The 20,625-nt window shown below is 40.5% G+C and overlaps 1 protein-coding gene across 3 annotated transcripts in view; it reads left to right on the top strand.

Moving 5' to 3' along the window:
* Positions 1 to 19,721, top strand: part of LOX (lysyl oxidase) — a gene marked incomplete at both ends in the record, with an annotated part of 90,867 nt that extends 71,146 nt beyond the window's left edge. For 2 of the 3 annotated variants that reach the window (XM_082253455.1, XM_082253454.1), the window contains 3 exons: positions 1,678 to 1,834; positions 7,987 to 8,082; positions 8,166 to 8,285. In XM_082253455.1, the coding sequence (XP_082109581.1) occupies positions 1,678 to 1,834; positions 7,987 to 8,082; positions 8,166 to 8,285 (373 nt within the window). Of the gene's footprint in view, positions 1 to 1,677; positions 1,835 to 7,986; positions 8,083 to 8,165; positions 8,286 to 19,113 lie in introns of those variants that run through there. The other variant, XM_082253453.1, reaches the window with a different exon arrangement.
* Between the last annotated feature and the right edge of the window lie 904 nt (positions 19,722 to 20,625).

The raw sequence follows: 20,625 nt of genomic DNA, 5'->3' as shown, positions 1-20,625 counted from the left end.
ACTCGATATATTTAAAATTATTGAAATCCATTCTGAAACTGAAATCAGTGGCTTTATCTGCCGACCCCATGGAACTACAGGATCCTCTATGTGGAAATCTCCTTCACAGATACTAGGGGTATGGCTCTATTCAATGTTTTGGAGAGTTACTGCACAGGTGCAGCCAGTGCAGGGGAAGAATTCTGCATCAAGGAGGTAAAAACACAGCAGAAACGCACCACCATTAAGGAGGGGAAAGCATAAATAGAGTTTCTCACATTTTTCATATATTATATAATTTTCATTCCATTGCTCACACATTGCTCAATTCCCCCCTTAACACAGTCAGTGTTGATGACAGAATCCCTTCTGCTGCACCATTGTATTCTGACAGCAGGTTTCTCAACTGTCAGAATACAATGGATAGTTGCATGAAAAAAAACTTGGTAGGCTTGTTGTACTGAAGTTGATCGATGGATCGACCTCTGTACAATCGGCCTGCCCATAGATGGAATAAAATTTGACCCGTTCCTGTTTTACAGGAAGAATTTCGATCTGTCTATTGCTGGCTTAAGTTAGAATTGTTTAGAGGGCTAAGGAGGGTTGTCTGGAGGGTTTTATAGAAAAAATGTAATCCTTTTTTAACCTTCTTAGCGGTATTTCCGAGTGTGGCTCGGAGTGAAATTTTAGTGCCAATAGCGGTAACCGCTAGGGAGCATCGCTGGATCCTGGTAGAGGGTACTTACCTTGTCCCTGGGATCCCGCGATGTGTCCCTGCAGCATACGGTGGCCGGATCTTCTGCCTGATGCTGTGAGCCCCGACTTCCGTCTCCTGCAACGTGACGCTCGCAGGGGGTGGAACCGGCGGCAAATTCAAATAGTATGACACTCAAACACACTGATATATTGTAATCCTATTGGATTACATTACAAAATAAAATAAATTGGCATTAGTTTGCCCCCCAGTGCCCTTTCCTGCAGTTTTACTGTACTTTGTATATATATATATATATATATATATATATATATATATATATATATATATATATACATACTTTAACTTATTTATAGTTATTTATTATATTATAATTCATGATTTTGTGTTTCAAACTTTATCAAACCGAGATGTTATAAAGAAGAACGCACAGTAAAAAAAAAATCATATGTAAATAGTTGGTTTGAGCTGCTCGTCCTTAAGAATTACATGCAAAATAATGGTACCGCTTTCAGCACCTAAAATCGGAAACAATCATACCACCAGGGAGGTTAATTCCTTCTATGTTATCCAGAATCCAGCAGCTCCTTGCTGCAGAGAAGTTCTAAATCAAGTTAATGACAACAGCGGAAAAATTTTCTATCCTATCCTGCAATACTGAATGGCTTGCAAAGCAGTGATCAGCTGTAGGAGTAATTTTTGTTCCACGTATATGCCCTGATTCATCAAGGGGCAATATCACTTAAAGTCTTCTAAATGGTATACAATAATGCTGATTCAAAGACTTCTTTAACATACCTTAAACAGACTTTTATCTGCCTAAAATCATGTTATCCGATATCATACTGTTTGATTGATATCTGAGCAAATAGATCAAAAAATGAGTCTATTCGCATCTAGCTGATGATCCAGTTGATGATCAATTAGGTAGTATATACTGTTTCAGACGTTTCTAAGCCTGATTCTTGTGTCATTGTCAACAGGCATTACCACAGTATGGATGAGTTCAGTCATTATGATCTGCTTGATGCAAGCTCACACAGAAGAGTGGCTGAAGGCCACAAAGCAAGCTTCTGTCTAGAGGACACTTCATGCGACTATGGATACTATAGACGATTTGCATGTACAGCACATAGACAGGTGAGATATTTAAACAAAATACATCTTTTTAAGACATTGGTTTTCATATGCACAGATACTGTGTGTGTGTATAATCAAAACCTTTAGTTTTGGGTAAAGTAAGGAGGAATTAGAGCCCCTGTCATAGTTTTATTTCTTAGGAAAGTAGAAAAATAGCACTGGACCTATAGGGTTATCTTACTGGTACTGCTATCTTCTTAAGTATTGATATTGATGTAATTGATTTGGTTCCTGAACAGGCAGCTTATACACCCCAGAAAATCTTTACAGTCTCCTTAACTTGTAGTGTGATGTAACAGAAAAGGAAATTGAATTGCTACATCACTGCTAAGAGGTCCAGATACTGCTTTATTCCATTAAAAGTCAGGAGGACAATCCAGAAAGGGTTCAATGTTCTGAGCTCAACCCAATAGAACACCTTTGGGATGAATTAGAGCAGAAACTGCAAGCCAGGCCTTCTCGTCCAACATCAGTGCCTGACCTCACAAATGCGCTTCTGAAAGAATGGTCAAACATTCCCATAAACACACTGCTAAACCTTGTGGACAGCCTTCCTAGAAGATCGAAAGCTATTATGGCTGCAAAGGGCGGGCCAACTCAATATTGAGAAGAAAAAGGGGGAAAAGCCACTCAGGTGTGCGTTCCAGACCCTGGTGCAGGTCAGATCCACCGTCCAAGAGTAGAAGAAATCCAAGTTTGAGACCGCACTCAGGGTATTGTGATGAAATCAAAGGTTTCTTTATTCCTCAAATAAAATGGACAGACAGTGTACAAAACAGACTTGTCCGGTTGACGCGTTTCACGACGCTGTAGGTCGCTTACTCATAACCACACTGTGAGCTATGTGGTTATGAGTAAGCGACCTACAGCGTCATGAAACGCGTCAACCGGACACATCTGTTTTGTACACTGTCTGTCCATTTTATTTGAGGAATAAAGAAACCTTTGATTTCATCACAATACCCTGAGTGCGGTCTCAAACTTGGATTTCATCAACTCAATATTGAACCCTACAGACTAAATTAAAGTTTATGTGCATGTAAAGGCAGGTGTCCCAATACTTTTGACAATATAGTGTATATCAGTCACAGTTCTTAAGCCCATAAATCTTCATAAGGTTCATTTGTGTAATACTTCATACTTGCTTAGTTAATACACATTTCTCTGACATTGTTTGCATCCATCTCCTGTTTTTTTAATCCATGATTTTTGCTTTCTTCTGATTTCTGCCTTCACATTTATTTTGGACCTGTCCCCTTTTAAAGAGGAACTTATCATGGTCAGGGACAGAGGGGACTAGGTTGTGACTGAGAGAAGGAAGGTTCAGATTAACTATTCCTGAACAAGGGGAAGGGCAGGTCAGAGAAGGATCTGATGGTTTTTAAAGGGTGAAAGACATAGAGAAGAGTCAGCCAAGAGTGTTTCACTGGTGATTGTAAATCTTCTATAAATAAAATATATACATACATCTGCATAATCTTTAACCACTTTAGTCCCGGAGGATTTGGCTGCTCAATGACCAGGCCCTATTTCGCGATTCGGCACTGCGTTATTTTAACGGACAATTGCGCAGTCATGCAACGCTGTACCCAAACTAAATTTACGTATTCTTTTCTCTATAAATAGAACTTTCTTTTGGTGGTATTTGATCACCTGTGCGATTTTTATTTTTTGCCCTATAACCAAATAAAAAGCGACAATTTTGAAAAAATAACAATATTTTTCACAATCTTTTATATGAAATTCTCAAAAAAAAAAATCTAAAAATCTAAATTTTTTAACATTTTAGACCAATTTGTTTTCTGCTATTATATTTTTGGTAAAAAAAAATCGCAATAAGCGTATTTTGATTGGTTTGCGCAAAAGTTAATGCGTTTACTAACTACGGGAAAGATTTATGTCATTTTTATTGTTTTTTTTTTTTTTACTAGTAATGGCGGCGATCTGCGATTTTTTTTGCAGGACTGCGACATTGCGGCAGACAGTCCGGACCCCTAACTGACATTTTTGACACTTCTGGGGGTACCAGTGACATTACTACAGTAATCAGTGCTAAAAATATGCACTGTTACTGTAAAAATGACACTGGCAGGGAAGGGTTAAATGTGTCCCTAGGGGTGTGATTCTAACTGTCAGGAGGCATGGCTTTTGAAGTAATCACAGAGACATGCGATTCTATATAGCAGGATCACATAGCCTCTGTGATCAGTTCAGGGAGAATGACAGACGGCTGTGTTTACATCAGCCGTCTGTCCTTCTCTCTCAGCTGCGGGAGATCGCGAGTGGCCATCGGAGCCGCCGATCACACGTACTGGCTCCCCAGCTAAGGAGCGGGGGCAGGAGTGTGCCACCAGCGGCGCGCGCTCGCCCCCTAGAGTCTCCTGAGCGAGCAATGTAGTATAACGTCGCTTTGCCCAGGAGCGGCTGCCTGCCGCAGTAAAACTGCGGTGGGCAGTCATTATGTGGTTAAGATGGTGTGCTTGCTATATATGCCTTCTTAAAGTGGATAATAGTATCTTGTATCGATTTGCTACACTGCCTAATTTGCACCTATTTTTTTCCCAGTATTATGTATTTGGACTTTCCTCAAAAAAGGGGACAGGTCCAAAATAAATGTGAACGCAGAAATCAGAAGAAAGCAAAAATCATGGGTTAAAAAAACAGGAGATGTCAGAGAAATGTGTATTGACTAAGCAAGTATGAAGTATTACACAGATGAGTTATGGGCTTAAGAACTGTGTCTGATATACACTATATTGTCAAAAGTGTATGGACACCTGCCTTTACACGTTCAGAAACTTTAATGGCACCCCAGTCTTAGTCTGTAGGGTTCAATATTGAGTTAGCCCACCCATTGCAGCTATAACAGCTTCAACTCTTCTAGGAAAGCTGTCCACAAGGTTTAGGAGTGTGTCTATGGGAATGTCTGACCATTCTTCCATAAGGGCATTTGAGAGGTCAGACACTGATGTTGGACGAGAAGGCCTGGCTCGCAGTCTCTGCTCTAATTCATACCAAAGGTGTTTTATCGGGTTGAGGTCAGGACTCTGTGCAGGCCAGTCAAGTTCTTCCACCCCAAACTCGCTCATTCATGTCTTTATGGACCTTGCTTTGTGCACTGGTCTAAATCATTTTTTGGAGGGGGGATTATGGTGTAGGGTTGTTTTTCAGGGGTTGGGCTTGGCCCCTTAGTTCCAGTGAAGGGAACTCTTAAGTTGTCAGCATACCAAGACATTTTGGACAATTTAATGCTCCCAACTTTGGTGGAACAGTTTGGGGATGGCCGCTTTCTGTTCCAACATGACTGCGCACCAGTGCACAAAGCAAGGTCCATAAAGACATGGATGAGCGAGTTTAGGGTGGAGAAACTTGACTGGCCTGCACAGAGTCCTGACCTTAACCCAACAGAACACCTTTGGTATGAATTAGTGCAGAAACTGCGAGCAAGGCCTTCTCATCCAACACACAAATGCGCTTATGGAAGAATGGTCAAACATTGCCATAGACACACTCTTAAACTTTTTGGACAGCCTTCCCAGAAGATTTAAGAGCTGTTCCCGCTGCAAAAGGTGGGCCAACTTAATTTTAAACCCTGCAGACTAAGAATGGGATGCCATTAAAGTTCACATTCGTGTAAAGGCAAGCTTCCCAATACTATTGACAATATAGTGTATACGGTGAAACTTTACAGTACACTAAGGCTTTGGAGCATATTACTTAAATAAGAATCAGAATTAAGTTTGGAAATTAGCCTTTCATTTTTCATTGAGAGAAGTTGACTTCAAAAAATAGCCCCAGTCTCCACGGTTACAACCTCTTGACTTGAAGGGTAACAGCTAGGGACCTTAACACACACTGCTTATACTTAGGTGTAGAATGTTATGATGTTTAGTATTCCACAAGCTGTTAATATCAATTTGACAAGAATGGCTTTATCCAAGGAAAAGAATGGAGTGTTCTGCAAGTAGAACGTCAGGTTTTATAACAAGAGTTACTTGGCTTCATAGAATATGCACATTTTCCTATGCCGGATGAAACCTCAGACTTTATTTGATCAGAAGCCATTTTTCTATTACAGCTCAGTGCCAAGAATTTTTAAAATCCCTTTCTGTAACAGCATCCACCACGTCTGCAGGGAACTAAGCATGTCCTACATTTATTTAAGCTCTACAGCCTAACAGTACCTTGAAGCGTGCCTGACTGCGGATGAACAGCACATAACTATTTTCCTTTGGAACTATAGTTTACCATTTCCTCTAGTTCATTCCTAATTTATTTCTCACTCAGTTTCAAATATGTCAGCACTGCAAAGTTCACCAAGTTACATTTTTACCAGAATATTTATGTAGTGATGTCAAACAGAATAAGGGTAAACTAAGGGTTATCATAGCATTTGCTTCCGTTTTCCATACCCATTCTTTCTTCAGGACAGGTGCATATATGTTTGGCACATAGTGTTATAGGCAGAGAATGTTCACAGGGTCAGTCTACCAACAATATATACACTACCGTTCAAAACTTTGGGGTTAACCAGGCAATTTCATTTTTTCCATGAAAACTCACACTTTTATTCATCAAACTCAGGTTCCACTCAGAACAGGCATCGCCATGGTCGACCAAAGAAGTTGAGTTCATGTCGACCATGGTCGACCAAAGAAGTTGAGTTCACGTGCTCAGCGTCATATCCAGAGGTTGTCTTTGGGAAATAGATGTATGAGTGCTGCCAGCATTGCTGCAGAGGTTGAAGGGGTGGGGGTCGGCCTGTCAGTGCTCAGACCATGCGCCGCACACTGCATCAAATTGGTCTGGATGGCTGTCGTCCCAGAGGAAGCCTCTTCTAAAGATGATGCACAAGAAAGCCCGCAAAGTTTTCTAAAGAGAAGTAGACTAAGAACATGGATTACTGGAACCATGACCTGTGGTCTGATGAGACCAAGATAAAATTGTTTGGTTCAGATGGTGTCAAGCATGTGTGGGGGCAAGGAGTACAAAGACAAGTGTGTCTTGCCTACAGTCAAGCATGGTAGTGGGAGTGTCATGGTCTGGGGCTGCGGGAGTGCTGCCAGCACTGAGGAGCTACAGTTCATAGGGAACCATGAATGCCAACATGTACTGTGACATACTGAACCAGAGCATGATCCCCTCCCTTCGGACACTGGGCCGCAGGGCAGTATTCCAACATAACGACCCCAAAAACACCTCCAAGATGACCACTGCCTTGCTAAAGAAGCTGAGGGTAAAGATGATGGACTGGCCAAGCATGTCTTCAGACCTAAACCCTATTAAGCATCTGTGGGGCATCCTCATAACGGAAGGTGGAGGAGCGCAAGATCTCCAACATCCACCAGCTCCGTGATGTCATCATGGAAGCTCTGGTGAACTCCATGCTCAAGAGAGTTCAGGCAGTGCTGGAAAATAATGGTGGCCACACAAAACATTGACACTTTGGGCCCAATTCAGACATTTTCACTTAGGAGTGTAAACACTTTTGTTGACAGCGGTTTAGACATTAATGGCTGTGTGTTGAGTTGATTTGAGGGGACAGCAAATTTACACTGTTATACAAGCTGTACACTCACTACTTTACATTGTAGCAAAGTGTAATTTCTTCAGTGTTGTCACATGAAAAGATATAATAAAATATTTACAAAAATGACAGGGGTGTACTCACTTTTGTGAGATACTGTATATGCGGAATAAAGTTAGGATCTGAGTGGTAATACCTCTTCAGCATATCAGACCTGAGGTCTGATCCCATGATGCTAGAAAACCTCCCTTACCTTTTTGTCTTTTTAAGCTTTGCGATTATTCACCACGATACAATAAAGAGTCTAGGAATACACTCATGTTGGACTTGTCTACTGAGAGTAGACAAGACAGGCAAGTAGCATTTTCAAAAATGTGTCAGCTATGGTAGCCTCCAAATTATCTTAGCATGGATTTACTTAAAACAGAACCCGGTTTGTCCATTCAATTTTGGCTGTTCATTAACTATTTTTGAATCTTCTATTGTCATATGTCGAAGTAATGGTAAATGCAAGCTTTCTATCTTGTACTAATTATCACCATCTCTGTACATCTTTTTTTTTTTTATTTTACAAAACAATTTTAAAAATGTAAACAATCATTGGGATATGTTTTCCTTGTTTCAGGGACTGAGTCCTGGTTGTTATGACACTTATAATGCAGATATTGATTGCCAGTGGATTGACATCACAGATGTAAAGCCTGGAAACTATATTTTAAAGGTATTTCAAATAAATTTGACAGATTACACATGACATTGAATGCAATTCCAGTATGTGATCACCCATACAAACCTGTTTTTCAGGTCAGTGTGAATCCAAGCTACTTGGTACCAGAATCTGATTATTCCAACAATGTTGTTCGTTGTGATCTACGATATACTGGACATCATGTATACACTTCCAGCTGTGCAATTTCTCCGTAAGTATAGACTTTTTATTACCATACTAACAATATCACATAAACTATTTATCAGAGTATGCCTTTCAGGAAAACCAATTACATGTACTTCTTTCCACATAGCAGCTGCTGCCCAGACCTGCAGTTGTGCAGCAATAGAACACAATACCAAGTGTATTTATTTACTGTATCACTGGAGTGAGTTTAAAAAGTTGTGGTTCTTAGGAAAACTGTGTGTTCCAATATGCCACACTCTCTCTCACACAAAGTGGTGTGCAAGTAGCTGATTTCTGACAATGGAAATCTTTTTGATGTTGTAATGCAGTGTTACCCAAACTCCTCCCCAAGCACCGCCAGGTTGAGGTCAGGACTCTGTGCAGGCTAGTCAAGTTGCTCCATCCCAAATTTGCTCATCCATGTTTTTATGGACCTTGCTTTGTGCACTGGTCCAAATTGTTTGGTGAAGGGGAGATTATGGTGTGGGTTGTTTTTCAGGGGTTATGCTTAGCCCCTTAGTTCCAGTGAAGGGAACTCCTAAGACGTCAGCCTACCAAGACATTTTGGGAAATTTCATGCTTCCAACTTTGTGGGATGGCCCCTTCCTGTTCCAACATGACTGCGCACCAGTGCACAAAGCAAGGTCCATAAAGGTGGATGAGCAAATTTGGGGGGGGGGGGGGGCTTGACTGGCTTGCACAGAGTCCTGACCTCAACACAATTCCCAACCCTTTAGGATGAATTAGAGCGAAGACTGCAAGCCAGGCCTTCTCTCCAACATTAGTGCCTGACCTCACAAATGCACTTCTGGAAGAATGGTCAAAAAATCTCATAAACACTCCTAAACCTTGTGGACAACCTTCCCAGAAGAGTTGAAGCTAGGGTTGGCCAGTTCAATACTGAACCCTACAGACTAAGACTGGTATGCTATTAAAGTTCATGTGCGTGTAAAGGCAAGCGTCCCTATACTTTTGACAATATAGTGTAAAAAAAGCTTTCATGTAGTATTATTAAAGAGACCCTGTCACCGTTCATTTCAACATCCTTTCCATATGATTATATGTGCAGTTATAGTATTTTTGGAACCTCTTTACCTGTAGAAGCCTCCCTTTTAAAGACACCTAAGAACCCTGAGTCTGCTGCTGGACATCACCAGTTTGAATATGATGTCATCAGCTTTAGAGCGGTTTCTCAAGTAATATACCCCTACCAGCTACATTACAGGTTATGTAGGGAGGCGATGGAAGTGGTGACGGAGATAAGGCAGCAAAGGCAGAGGAGTTAGTTTTTAGCAGAGTGGTACAGGTTAGAACCTTTCTTAGCTTTTACTGCTCTCGGTGTTTCCTATCACTTCCTTTCCAGGTGACAATGTTACCACCAGGACGGGATTGAAAGGAAATCTCTAAAAGGGAACACAGGAAGCAATTAAAACACTCTTTTAGCAGAGCAGTGGAAACACAGAATCACCATCAGCTTTTTATTTTTGCTTGCGACCTTGTTGTATATTTTCTGTCCAGGCAAAAACACTTTAACCAGGAAAGAAAGTGCAGAGAAATCTCTAAAATGAGGATTCAGACAGCATTAAAACCAGATATAGAAGCCTACCTTGCTCCTATTCTATTAGGAACTTAACTTTGAAAAGGGCTTCACTGTAGAATACAATAATAGGTTATATGTTCTATTCATATAGAGTAGAAAAAACACTCTTATATTCCTAAGTAAAGTAACAGCAGAGGTCACTAACAACTATTCACTACTTTTTACCATTCAGTTGTATTTTACAATGGAGAAAGTAGTCACTTTCGGATATAAATCATAAGCATTGTTAATGCTTCTTGAGGAACTTGCTGTTTCATTTCTAAATAGGGCTGTGTATACTGTATATAATTTATAAATATATTTTTTGGTCAAATTATTATATACAGTACATACAAAAGGAAAACCCTTTTGCAAATAAACCTAGATTTTGACCATTCCAAATTTTCTGCAAAACATTGCAGCTTTCTACAAATAAGAGCGGTCATTGCAGGCTGTGTTCCAAATTGAACAGATGTCTGTAACATTTTTATTGATGAATGCCCTTAGTGTTCTGGTAGGTCTGAGAGTGTAAGCCATTGAAGAACATAATTCTATTGTAACAGAATGAGCCATAGACAGTTTTAATGGGTTTTCTTTTCAACCCCTACAAGTAATAGATTCATTCTGTCTGGTTCAGATATTTTTTAAAGATTTTCCTGGATGCAGTCCAGCTACAGTAATACGCTTTGTCTGCTGTAAAGATATTCTTTCCTCTGACTCACTCCTTCCATATCCAACTGTAATCACTTTCTTGACCAGCACTAATAGGCACCTTTCTACAAGAAGAAACGCTTGCAAATTTATTTGAAATTTCATTAATAAAACTGGCCCGGGGTATTTATACTGCCAGAGGTGGAGCTTGATTATTGGGTTTATGTACTACTTTGATATTTTTTTTAATTCTTTCTGATCCAGGGATACAGTACATATACAATTTTATATATATATATATATATATATATATATATATATATATATATATATATATATATATATATATATATATATGGTATATTGGGTGGATTTAGAGAGCAAGTTAGTAATTCTAATCACAGGGCAACTTTTAAATTTTCAATAGTTTTTATTGAATATTTTTTTCATGAGAACAGAAATAGACACTGTGAACATTGTCAGTATTGTACAAATCTTAACATCTTATGAGGGATTGCAATAAACAGGTCAGCATTAACAAGCAACTGTAGAAAGGGTGAACCCATTAGGATGTTATAAACGAGAGCATTGTCCAGCACCCAGAGACACCCCATCTGGGGACATACTGTGTCTCAGGATGGTGGCAACATCCTTAACTGTGTGCTGTATCATCTCGAGAAGTTTCATATTATCGTGTTGTATAGAGCATAACTATAGACGTGTACAATTTTTCGATAGCAGTACACTCCTATGGGATATCTCAGAGCTAATAATACTGTAGAAGCTTTGCTTGCATGGGGTGGGGTGGGGGGTAGGAGAGGAGGGGGGATATGCAGTTCATCTTGAACATGAGACATATCAAGTAATGCCTTGCTACAGTCCAGAATTTTCGGTTGTTTGTACATGTGTGTTGGACTCACTGATCCTTTTTGCTCTGCTGTGAGTGTTGCGGGGGCACAGGGTAACTTGAAAGCAGTATAGAAACCAAAAACAAAAATATTTCTCTTGTTAATTAACAGACACAGCCCTTCTATTTATAACCATAGAGTTTATAGTGCCACCTATCGGAGTAGGACACTAGGCAGAAAAAGAACACAGCACCACCAATGGGCAGTCCAAACTTGTATAACCCCCTCTCTGCTATAGTCAAGCCAATTATTTCTACCTAATGTTTCAGGAATAAGGACAGTTCTCTGCTGGGGGCTGTGGTTCCATAGTCTTTGTGTTTTTTTACTTATTTTTTTTCTGGAATTTTTTTTCCTGTGGAGAACTTCAAACACTAAAACAAAAATGTAATTTATTGAAACCTACCAGTCCTTAGATGTGGTGGCTGCATTCATTTTCTTTTTTCTAGGCTTTTTTTTTCACCTGGTGATTCGGCCAGTAAAAAACTTCAGGTCTTAAGGTATGTGCATTCTGGATAGAATAGTAAAGCACACACTTTTGAAGAGCAGCAGTGTCAGTCTGGAGAGAGGGTAGTGTAAAACTAGCATGTTTAGGTTGGCTTGACTAACAAACTGAAGCTAAGCTCTGGCTAATACTTTATAAGCAGTTTTTTCCTTTTGGGATTACGAAAAAATTGTTATCCTATACTTATTGTAATTTTTCTTTCTTAGCTCTTCCTCATGTCAGCATACATTGGGCTGACTCCACCCCCTGAATCCACAGGACTACCTTTTTCTAGTGTAATAGAAGAGCACCATCCTCCCACTAGGATTGTTGTTTAATTAGCCTGTAAAAGGCCACTAGCAAGGACAAGCTATGCTGTCATGAGGATAGGCAAGGAAAGGAAAAGTACAGTAAGTATAGGGTAATAATTAATAAGTAATGGGTGTAAGAAATACGACTTTCAGCAGTAGAAAAAAAGAACAACTTTCCACTGGACTAAATGGAAGTTGTATGAAAGTTCAAAATTGGAAACAAATCTCTCTTAGGAGGTTGTATATGGAAAGCTGCTTGCATGAACCATTCAATTATGCTATCTTCTGCCCATATAATACCGAACTCCTGCAGGGAGCTGACAGTGATCGTCAGGTCACCCATCAGGGCTGAATGAGAGTCTGCTCTCAATAGAAGACCATCGAGATACCCCAGTACCGCAATCCCCCATTGGCGCAACAATGCCAACACTGGGGCCAGTATTTTGATAAACACCCTGGGAGCGGAGGCGAGACAAAAGGGTAATGCCACAAATTGATCATGTTCCTCTGCTATGGCAAAGCGTAGAAACCGCTGGAGACCAGCGTAGAAAGGGATGTGTAGATATGCGTCCTTGATATCTATGGAGGCCAAAAAGTCTCCCTGGTGTAGAGACACCCCTACCGTTCGAATGGATTCCATGCGAAAACTCTGCACCCACACAAAGCGGTTCAGAGCCTTGAGATCCAGAATTGGACCCACTTTGCCCTCTTTTTCTGGGCACAGTAAACAGGTTTGAATAAAACCCTTGAAAGCGTTCCTGAAAGGGAACTGGTACAATCACCCCCTGGGACAACAGATCTTGTACCGCCTTCCGTAGATCGCTTAACCAGTCTCATAAGCGGCTTTTTTTGTACCTTCTACAATCACCCCCTGGGACAATAGATCTTGTACCGCCTTCCGTAGATCGCTTAACCGGTCTCATAAGTGTTTTTTTTTGTACCTCCGGGTCATAAGAAAAAGGGCGCAGGTTGGACAGGAAGAATCTGTCCGACAGACGAGACCGGAATTCGATCTTGTACCCTGATCGGATCAGTTTGTGAACCCATCTGTCCTGAATCAAAGAAGTCCAAGGTTCCGGAAAGAAGCAAAGACATCCTCTCACCCCAGAAGCGGGTGAGGGTGCCACTTCATGCAGACGAGGATTTGACCGCAGATCCGGACTGGCCGTTCCTTGGTTTACCTGACCATGGCGTCTTGGAATTCCCAGAAGACCCGAACAGCTTCCCTTTTTCTTACGACCCGGAGGTACGAAAAAGCCACATATGAGCAGTGAAAGAAGGCCAATATCTAGGACGTGACGCCTTGCCCTTAGAGGATTCAGGAAGAAGAGTACTCTTCCCCCCGTAAGGCCTTTGCTCAACTCGTCCAGAGAGGATCCAAACAACCTCACCCCCAAATAGGGAAGATCTGTCAAAGCTTTTTTGAAAGCCTGGTCCGCAGACCAGCTTTTCAACCACACCATGCATCTAATCGCAATCCCCACTGCCGGCACTCTGGACACTAGAGGAGCCGCATCCAGGGACGCATCACACATAAACACCAGGGCTTGAGCCATCTGCTCCATTAGTTCCAGCACTGCTGGGGGGAGCTATTCCGCTTCCAAGTTACCTCTTAGTAACTTCACCCATTCAGTAACCGTCTGTGACACCATGACATTCACAAATATTGGTTTCAAAATGGAACCCGCAAGCACATGCAGATGGCGGGAGAGAGACTCCACTCGGGATGGCGGGAGAGAGACACCAACCCATAAGGGTGGGGTGCGTCTGTGGTGGCCAAGTCTTCCTCGGAGTCTGAGGAAACTACCGAGGGAGGCGAAGGCAGAGGGCGTTTGCAGCTAGCAACGCTTTTACATACAAAATTTATCTTAGACACAAGGCTTTCCAAGACTGCTGTAATCACAGACATGGGCTGCGACCCAGAAGGTTCTGCAGCCACTCCTAAGGGGTCTGTAGGTGAAATAGTACCCTGGGACTCCATATTGCACGGATATGAAAAAAATGCAGTGTCACTTTAAAAGTTGCTAAATCGCAATCCCACCGCTAAATGTGCGGTATACCCAATGCAAATGCAATACAAGCCAATAGCAGAGTGGGCAAGTAAAACCTACAGGGGACCCCAGAAAACGTTACCAGACCGCTCAGGAGACTGCCAGCAATATCTTGTGAAAGTAAAATGTTTCTTCAGAGGAAATGACAAGCCAGCTTGTCATAGATTGATTTTTTTAAGCTACAAGCAGTTCGCCTGTCCAGCATTGTGGACTCCAGGAAAATGGCCGCCCCCCATGTAGGGAACTAACAAAAAATGGCTGTCCATGCAATTCAATGGGAAAGGCATTAATCTACAGCAAAATGGTGGCCCCCCACAGCACGCCATGTGATCTCCCAGACAAGAGGCATCAGAGGGGCCCTAGGAAGGGACCCCACCAGGACAAGGCCACCCCCGAAGAAAAAAGACACCGCGGCCGCAATTTTTCTGCCCCCTCCTCGGAGATAGGACATACTATGGGTCGGGAAAAGGTGGAGGGGGTAGGCTTAATATCCCAGAGGCCAGGGCAACTGAGGGAGCCCTGAAGGTCCGACTATTCTAGGGAGGGGGCCCACGTCCACCGTGAGACCGCCAGAGGATCGGGGGAACAGCATTACTCACCATACCATGGTACCAGGTGGGTGTCACTCCGCACAGACCACCTCCCACCCGGGGTGGGGGTACTGGCAGCCAGGGGGTATGCTGTGACTCAGGGCATTCCAGGTCAATCGCGTCCCAGGGAGACTTGTCCACTCGCAGGCTCGTCCCCATCCATCGGGACTCTGTCGCGGCGAGGACTAGTTCTGGACTAAAACCTGCTCACGCTTGCTGGCCAGGCTGGGAGACCAGAAGGATCTAGAATATCCAGTCCAAAACCACAGCCAGCTGTTGCTTGTAGTTCTCCAGGAACTCTAACTAGTGAAAATAAAAAAAATCACAAAATAATAAAATTTCCCTATTATAGCCAGGACTGAAGTCCAAGCAGGGAACTATTCCTAAACTAGGCAGAAACAAGCTTGCTGCTGTAGCAGAGTGTGTGGGGTTATCCCAACAGGGACAGCCCCATAGGGGCTCCTGATTGGAGGAGCATAAGTCAATGGCCTAAGACGATATGGAGCTGCATCTGTCGAACGATAGAGAAACATTTTTGATCTCTGAAAAAAAAACAGTTATTGTAGAAAGAATTGTGGTTATATTCATGGCACAGATAGCATATAGGCATTGAAGGTATAATTTCACCAAATTAAGATGAAAAGGCCTTAACACATCTTTTATTAGCCAGATTACATCCCTTTTTGCAGCTGGAATCTTGATAAAGGCACTTTTATTTTTCAGAAAATGTTTACTGTTCTCCAATTTAAAATCTATTGTGCAACAGCTAGTTATAAGCTACATTGTTCAAACCTTTGCTATTACATAGGCAGGTGTGCATTTTAAATATCTAAGATCAGTTGCGATATGGAATTTCATAAGGCTTATGCAAAATTACTTAAGTTTTTTCAGGATTCCCAACCTCTGCATGCCCACATCATTAAGTCGTGAGCTAGTAAGATATAACCTGGCTCAAGAAAACTTGGGTTTAGGTCCTAGCTCCTTTAGGAGCTAGGTCTGGATTTGTCATCCCTGTGACACTGGCCACCGGTTTCTAGTTAATTCTAGATTGTAAGCTCTAATGAGCAGGGCCCTCTAGTTCCTCCTGTTTTGAATTGTATTGTAACTGTATTGTCTTCCCTCACATTGTAAAGCTCTGCGCAAACTGTTGGCGCTATATAAATCCTGTATAATAATAATATCAAAGATCACCTAAGCAATGTGCAATGAAGCAGGAGTGGCATATTACTGGACATTAAAAAAGAGAAGTCGACATCACACAGAACACTATATTAGTCCCAGTGGCTATTTTTGTGGAGTCCTGGAAGTGCTCACAGATAGGGATGATCGAACTTTTGAAAAGTTCGGTTCGACCAGAACACCCGAACTTCCCAAAAGTTCGGCCCGGATTTCAGAACCCCATTGAAATCGATGGGAGCCGAACTTCGGTAATCAAAAAACACAATTTTGAAGCCCTAAAACCCAATAAATGCCCATAAAAAGCGCATAGGGTTCTGGGTCATGCCCCAGGGACTATTAATCACACAAAAAAGTTCTTAAAAATTGTCATTTTTAGAAGAGAGTCAATTATTGAAAAAATTATTGAAAAAAAAAAATGAGATTTCTTTGGATTTAGTGTCTAGGGGGGTCTAAAAAATTTACCTGTGAAGTTTCAGCTCTGTAGCATGTCCAGAACCAGAAAAAAAAAAAGATTGTTTGTATTAGAATTGCAGTAGAGCAGGATAATGGCTCTGCTATTTTCACACCCAGCCGTTTTTGTTGCAGGCGTTTTTTTGGGCATTTTTTGGGCGTCTTTGGAGGCAGGCATAACACCTGAACTTCTGTATAGGGGTATATATCCTGCTCTACTGCAATTCTAATACAAACAATCTTTTTTCTATGGCGGTCACCCTGGCATGGAAGGGTTTGGTCACCCTGCCATAGCAGTCAGAGTCAGTTAACCCTACACTACACTACAGTCACCCTGACACTTAACACTTTCCCTACAGAAACTAGATTATTAAATCTAACTATAGTGGAAAATAGTACCCTAACTACACTAGATATCCCTTTCCCTCACACTAATAATTGCTAAATGACACTTTTGAAGCAGGAGTAACAGAACTGCTTCCACTCTCTTCAACATCCCTGTATTACAATGCTAGAGATTTGGCAAAGCTATCTTATATACTGGGGGGCGTATTCACTACTGATTGGCCTCTGGACCCCCTAGTCACTCCAATCACATTCCTAGCATCCTCCTGCCCCCTTAATTGGCTTTTACTGATGGTTCTGGTCCAATCACAGGCTTTTAAAGCCCAGTTCCTGTCCCATTGCATTTTGGTCGGTTCTGGTTGCCGAATTCCGAAATTTTTCAGCAAAAATTTTGGAATTCGGCCGAATTTCAAACAGTCAATGTTCGGGTCGAACCGATGGTCAACCCGAACCATTCGATCATCCCTACTTACAGACTGAGGCTATGCTATGTGCTATGACATTAAGAATCATAGAACATTTACATATGGAATGAACACATCTGTCCTATATACATATATATAGATGTGCAAAATATGAACTGAAACATTTTTGTAAAATTATTTACGATTTATTTTTATATATTAATGGCATTCCAGCATACAAGCACATAAGCATGTGCAGTGCGTCACACAGCATATGTGGTGTGCTGTATTAAAAATGCTGCAGGTTTAACCTTTTGGCCCATTGTTCTGCATTGGAAGCCGATCACTGCAATGAAGTGCAAAGGTCTGATGGGAACCTTATGGGGGATTTTCCATCACTTTGTATAGATTTCTCAGACTCTCTGTTGGGTCTCCCAGACAAGAAGCAAAAGGAATTATATCAAATAAGACACGGTGACAAAAAAAAAAAAAAATGTGGGTTTTACCATTTCCTACTGTATCCAAAATTGCTGACTTATAAAAAAGGTTTGCATACAGAGAAACTAAGGGGTATATTCATAAATGTTTTTACCCAAAATTCACACAACCTTTATCCAATATTCAAATTGGATGCAATTGGAAAAATGTGCAAATACTGGGTGAAGTTTGTGTGAATCTTGGATGAAATCATTTCTTAATAGACCCCAAAAGTTAAAACACGGTACCACAGTTTTTAGATTTACTTTAGATTACTAAAGTCTATGTCTGCTTTGTGATGCAACATATCACTAACTTATGGGACCGAGAGCAAAAGCTGGAATTGCACCACCTACACAAATTACAGGAGTGTGGGATAAGTGGTAATACTCCCTTCAAAACAATGGTAAAAGAAGAAGAAAACCATTGTTTTGCTTGAGAAAGAACTAGCCTATTTTTCTACCTCAGTTTCATTTTTTGCAGGGAGAAAAAAATATAACTTGTGTAAGAAATAGGTCAATTTTTTGGTTGCACACAAATGACAGATAAAATAAAAGGTGAACGAATAATATAACCAAGCCAAATGTCAATTTTCAGACATTAAAACTAGTGCAAATAACTGCTCTCTAATCCTTGCTTGCTGTTTGCATTTACTGTGGTCAACATGATGTTTCAGGGGCTGCAGATCACCAATACAGTGTTAATGATGGTTGTTGAACAAACTAAAAATTTACATTTACAACTTCTGATGCAACAAACTTTGTTCAATAAGCTGAATGGAGACAGTCATTGGATATGAAAGCTTAGGGGTACTAGTAAAAAAAAAAAAAAAGTTGACAGAACTATCAATAACAGGTTCATGAAACCATGAGTCACTTATGGGGTGCAGTAAACCATATTTGCTATGAGAAAAGGGAGTAAACAGGACTAGGGTGCAAAGTAATCATCTTGTTTAGCTATACTTTAAAATACTAAGTAGACTAGTATAGTGATTTTACTAGTTACCAACACTGTGTTATAAGGTGTTATAAGCATAGGTACAACTTTTTCCCAAAAAGGGACAAAGTGTAAGTACAACTCATATTTTGTAATTTCCATGAACAAAGCCAGTCTTGAAAATGAGTGTGCCTGCTGGCAAGAGCGAAATCATTACTCTTGCATAGTTGTGTCTTGCAAGTTTCCATTTGGATAAAAAAAGAATTCAGTTCGATCAGTTTGTGCTGCATTTTGCCAGATAGTTTCCATAATCCGAAAAACAGCCTTACTGCTTGTTTAAACACACATGGTCCTGATGCCAAGCCCCTTGTGACATGTTACTTTATTCAACAAGTTGTACAAATTCCAGACAGTTTGTCAAGTGTGCAATTTCCAGACTGCTTGTCAAGTGTGCAATAACAATATTGTAAACTAATCTGTTATTTCTCTTCACAGTTATTAAACTGCAATCAAGAGACCATTTAAAGATGCAATTTGATGTGGAGTTCATGAATCGTTAAATTCGATTGGATGTAAACACTTTTCAATGGAAGCATATGGACTTTGACAAGACCATACCTGGATTTTAACCATGTGTAACACAGTTGGCACTGTTATTTGTATTGCATCTAGATTGTTTGGTTGATCTGTGTATGAATAATGTAATATTCTCCTGGTCCAGACACTTGGCATACAAAGGGACCCAGGCATAGAAAAATGAAGCACTATGCAACTAGTGTGTAGTGTAATCTTACATAATATTTTATCTGCTCTGAGCCTGGAGTCTTTGAAACTAGATTGAGGTGCGGTTGTGGTAGTGGCAAGACTTGTATACATGAAGCTAGATATACATAGATGAATAAAAATAAACAAGAATGCTTGTATTAAAACGAGCACGGGTTGGAAAATGTGAATAGCACTTTAAAAGGCTCATAAACCTAAAATCAAAGATTAACATAAAAATACCTATAATACCATTTCCAAATCTGTATGTTAAAATGTATAAATGTTGGGGTATTTTGGCATTGCAGTTATGATTTTTTTTAAATAAAGCTGTGTAGCCTAGTATTATACCAGCTTTTGTAAGTGAAATATTGCATACTAGAAGCTGCCTTCAGTGTTCTGCTTGGAAATCATGGAGCACACAATCTGATACAACTGTGCATAGTAAACTAATCAGCTTCTAGGTTTTATTGTAAAACTGAACAAACAGAAGTTAGAAGCTGATTGGTTACTATGTACAGCTGCACCACATTCTGTGTCATCCAATTTTAGTAAATCCCCAACACTGTTTTAAAAAAAAATCGAAAGCCAAAATACCACAAGTTTGAAATAGACTGGGAAAGTATTAAAACCCTGGGTCAGGTTTTTATTGCTGTCTAAGTCCGTGCTCTGGGCCCTTGTCTCAGGGACAAAAAGTCAAAAGACAACCACAATTTTACATTACAGCTGCCACAAAAACAGGAGGTGAAGAGAAATTCTTAAATGGGAACCATCTGCCCCAGGGACAACTGCTTCAGAGGAGATTTTCTGTCACTTTCTCTTGTGTCACAGGACAGGGATAAGAAGGGGGAAAATGTAATCAAAGGCTCATAGGAAGCGCATATAAAAACCAAAAAAATCTCCAAAAAACTTGAAAGTATTTTTCTACCATTCCCTATCCAAAATTAAAGTAAATAAAAAGAAATGCTTTTAGATACACTTTAAACAATGTTGTAATTTTAACTTTCCTGTTGATTTAAATTGGGTTAGTTGTTCATTGATCAGTAGCCCTATTAAAATAAAGAAGGCTTTCATATTGCAATCAGCTATAAAATTAGCACATCTATCATTCTACTTGATGGGGAGCTTATATTAAATTTTGCATTGTTTGAATTGTACAAAAAAAAACCTTCATTCAAACCTTCATGTGTGTTTAATATAAACTGCTAAGGTGGTGATATTGAACAAAATGTGAATGCATTTTCT

This window comes from Pelophylax lessonae (assembly GCF_965119305.1).
Source record: "Pelophylax lessonae genome assembly, chromosome: 1".
NCBI lineage: Eukaryota > Metazoa > Chordata > Amphibia > Anura > Ranidae > Pelophylax > Pelophylax lessonae.
Note: the sequence above shows the minus strand (reverse complement) of the source record. Positions and strands in the feature narration are given on the sequence as shown.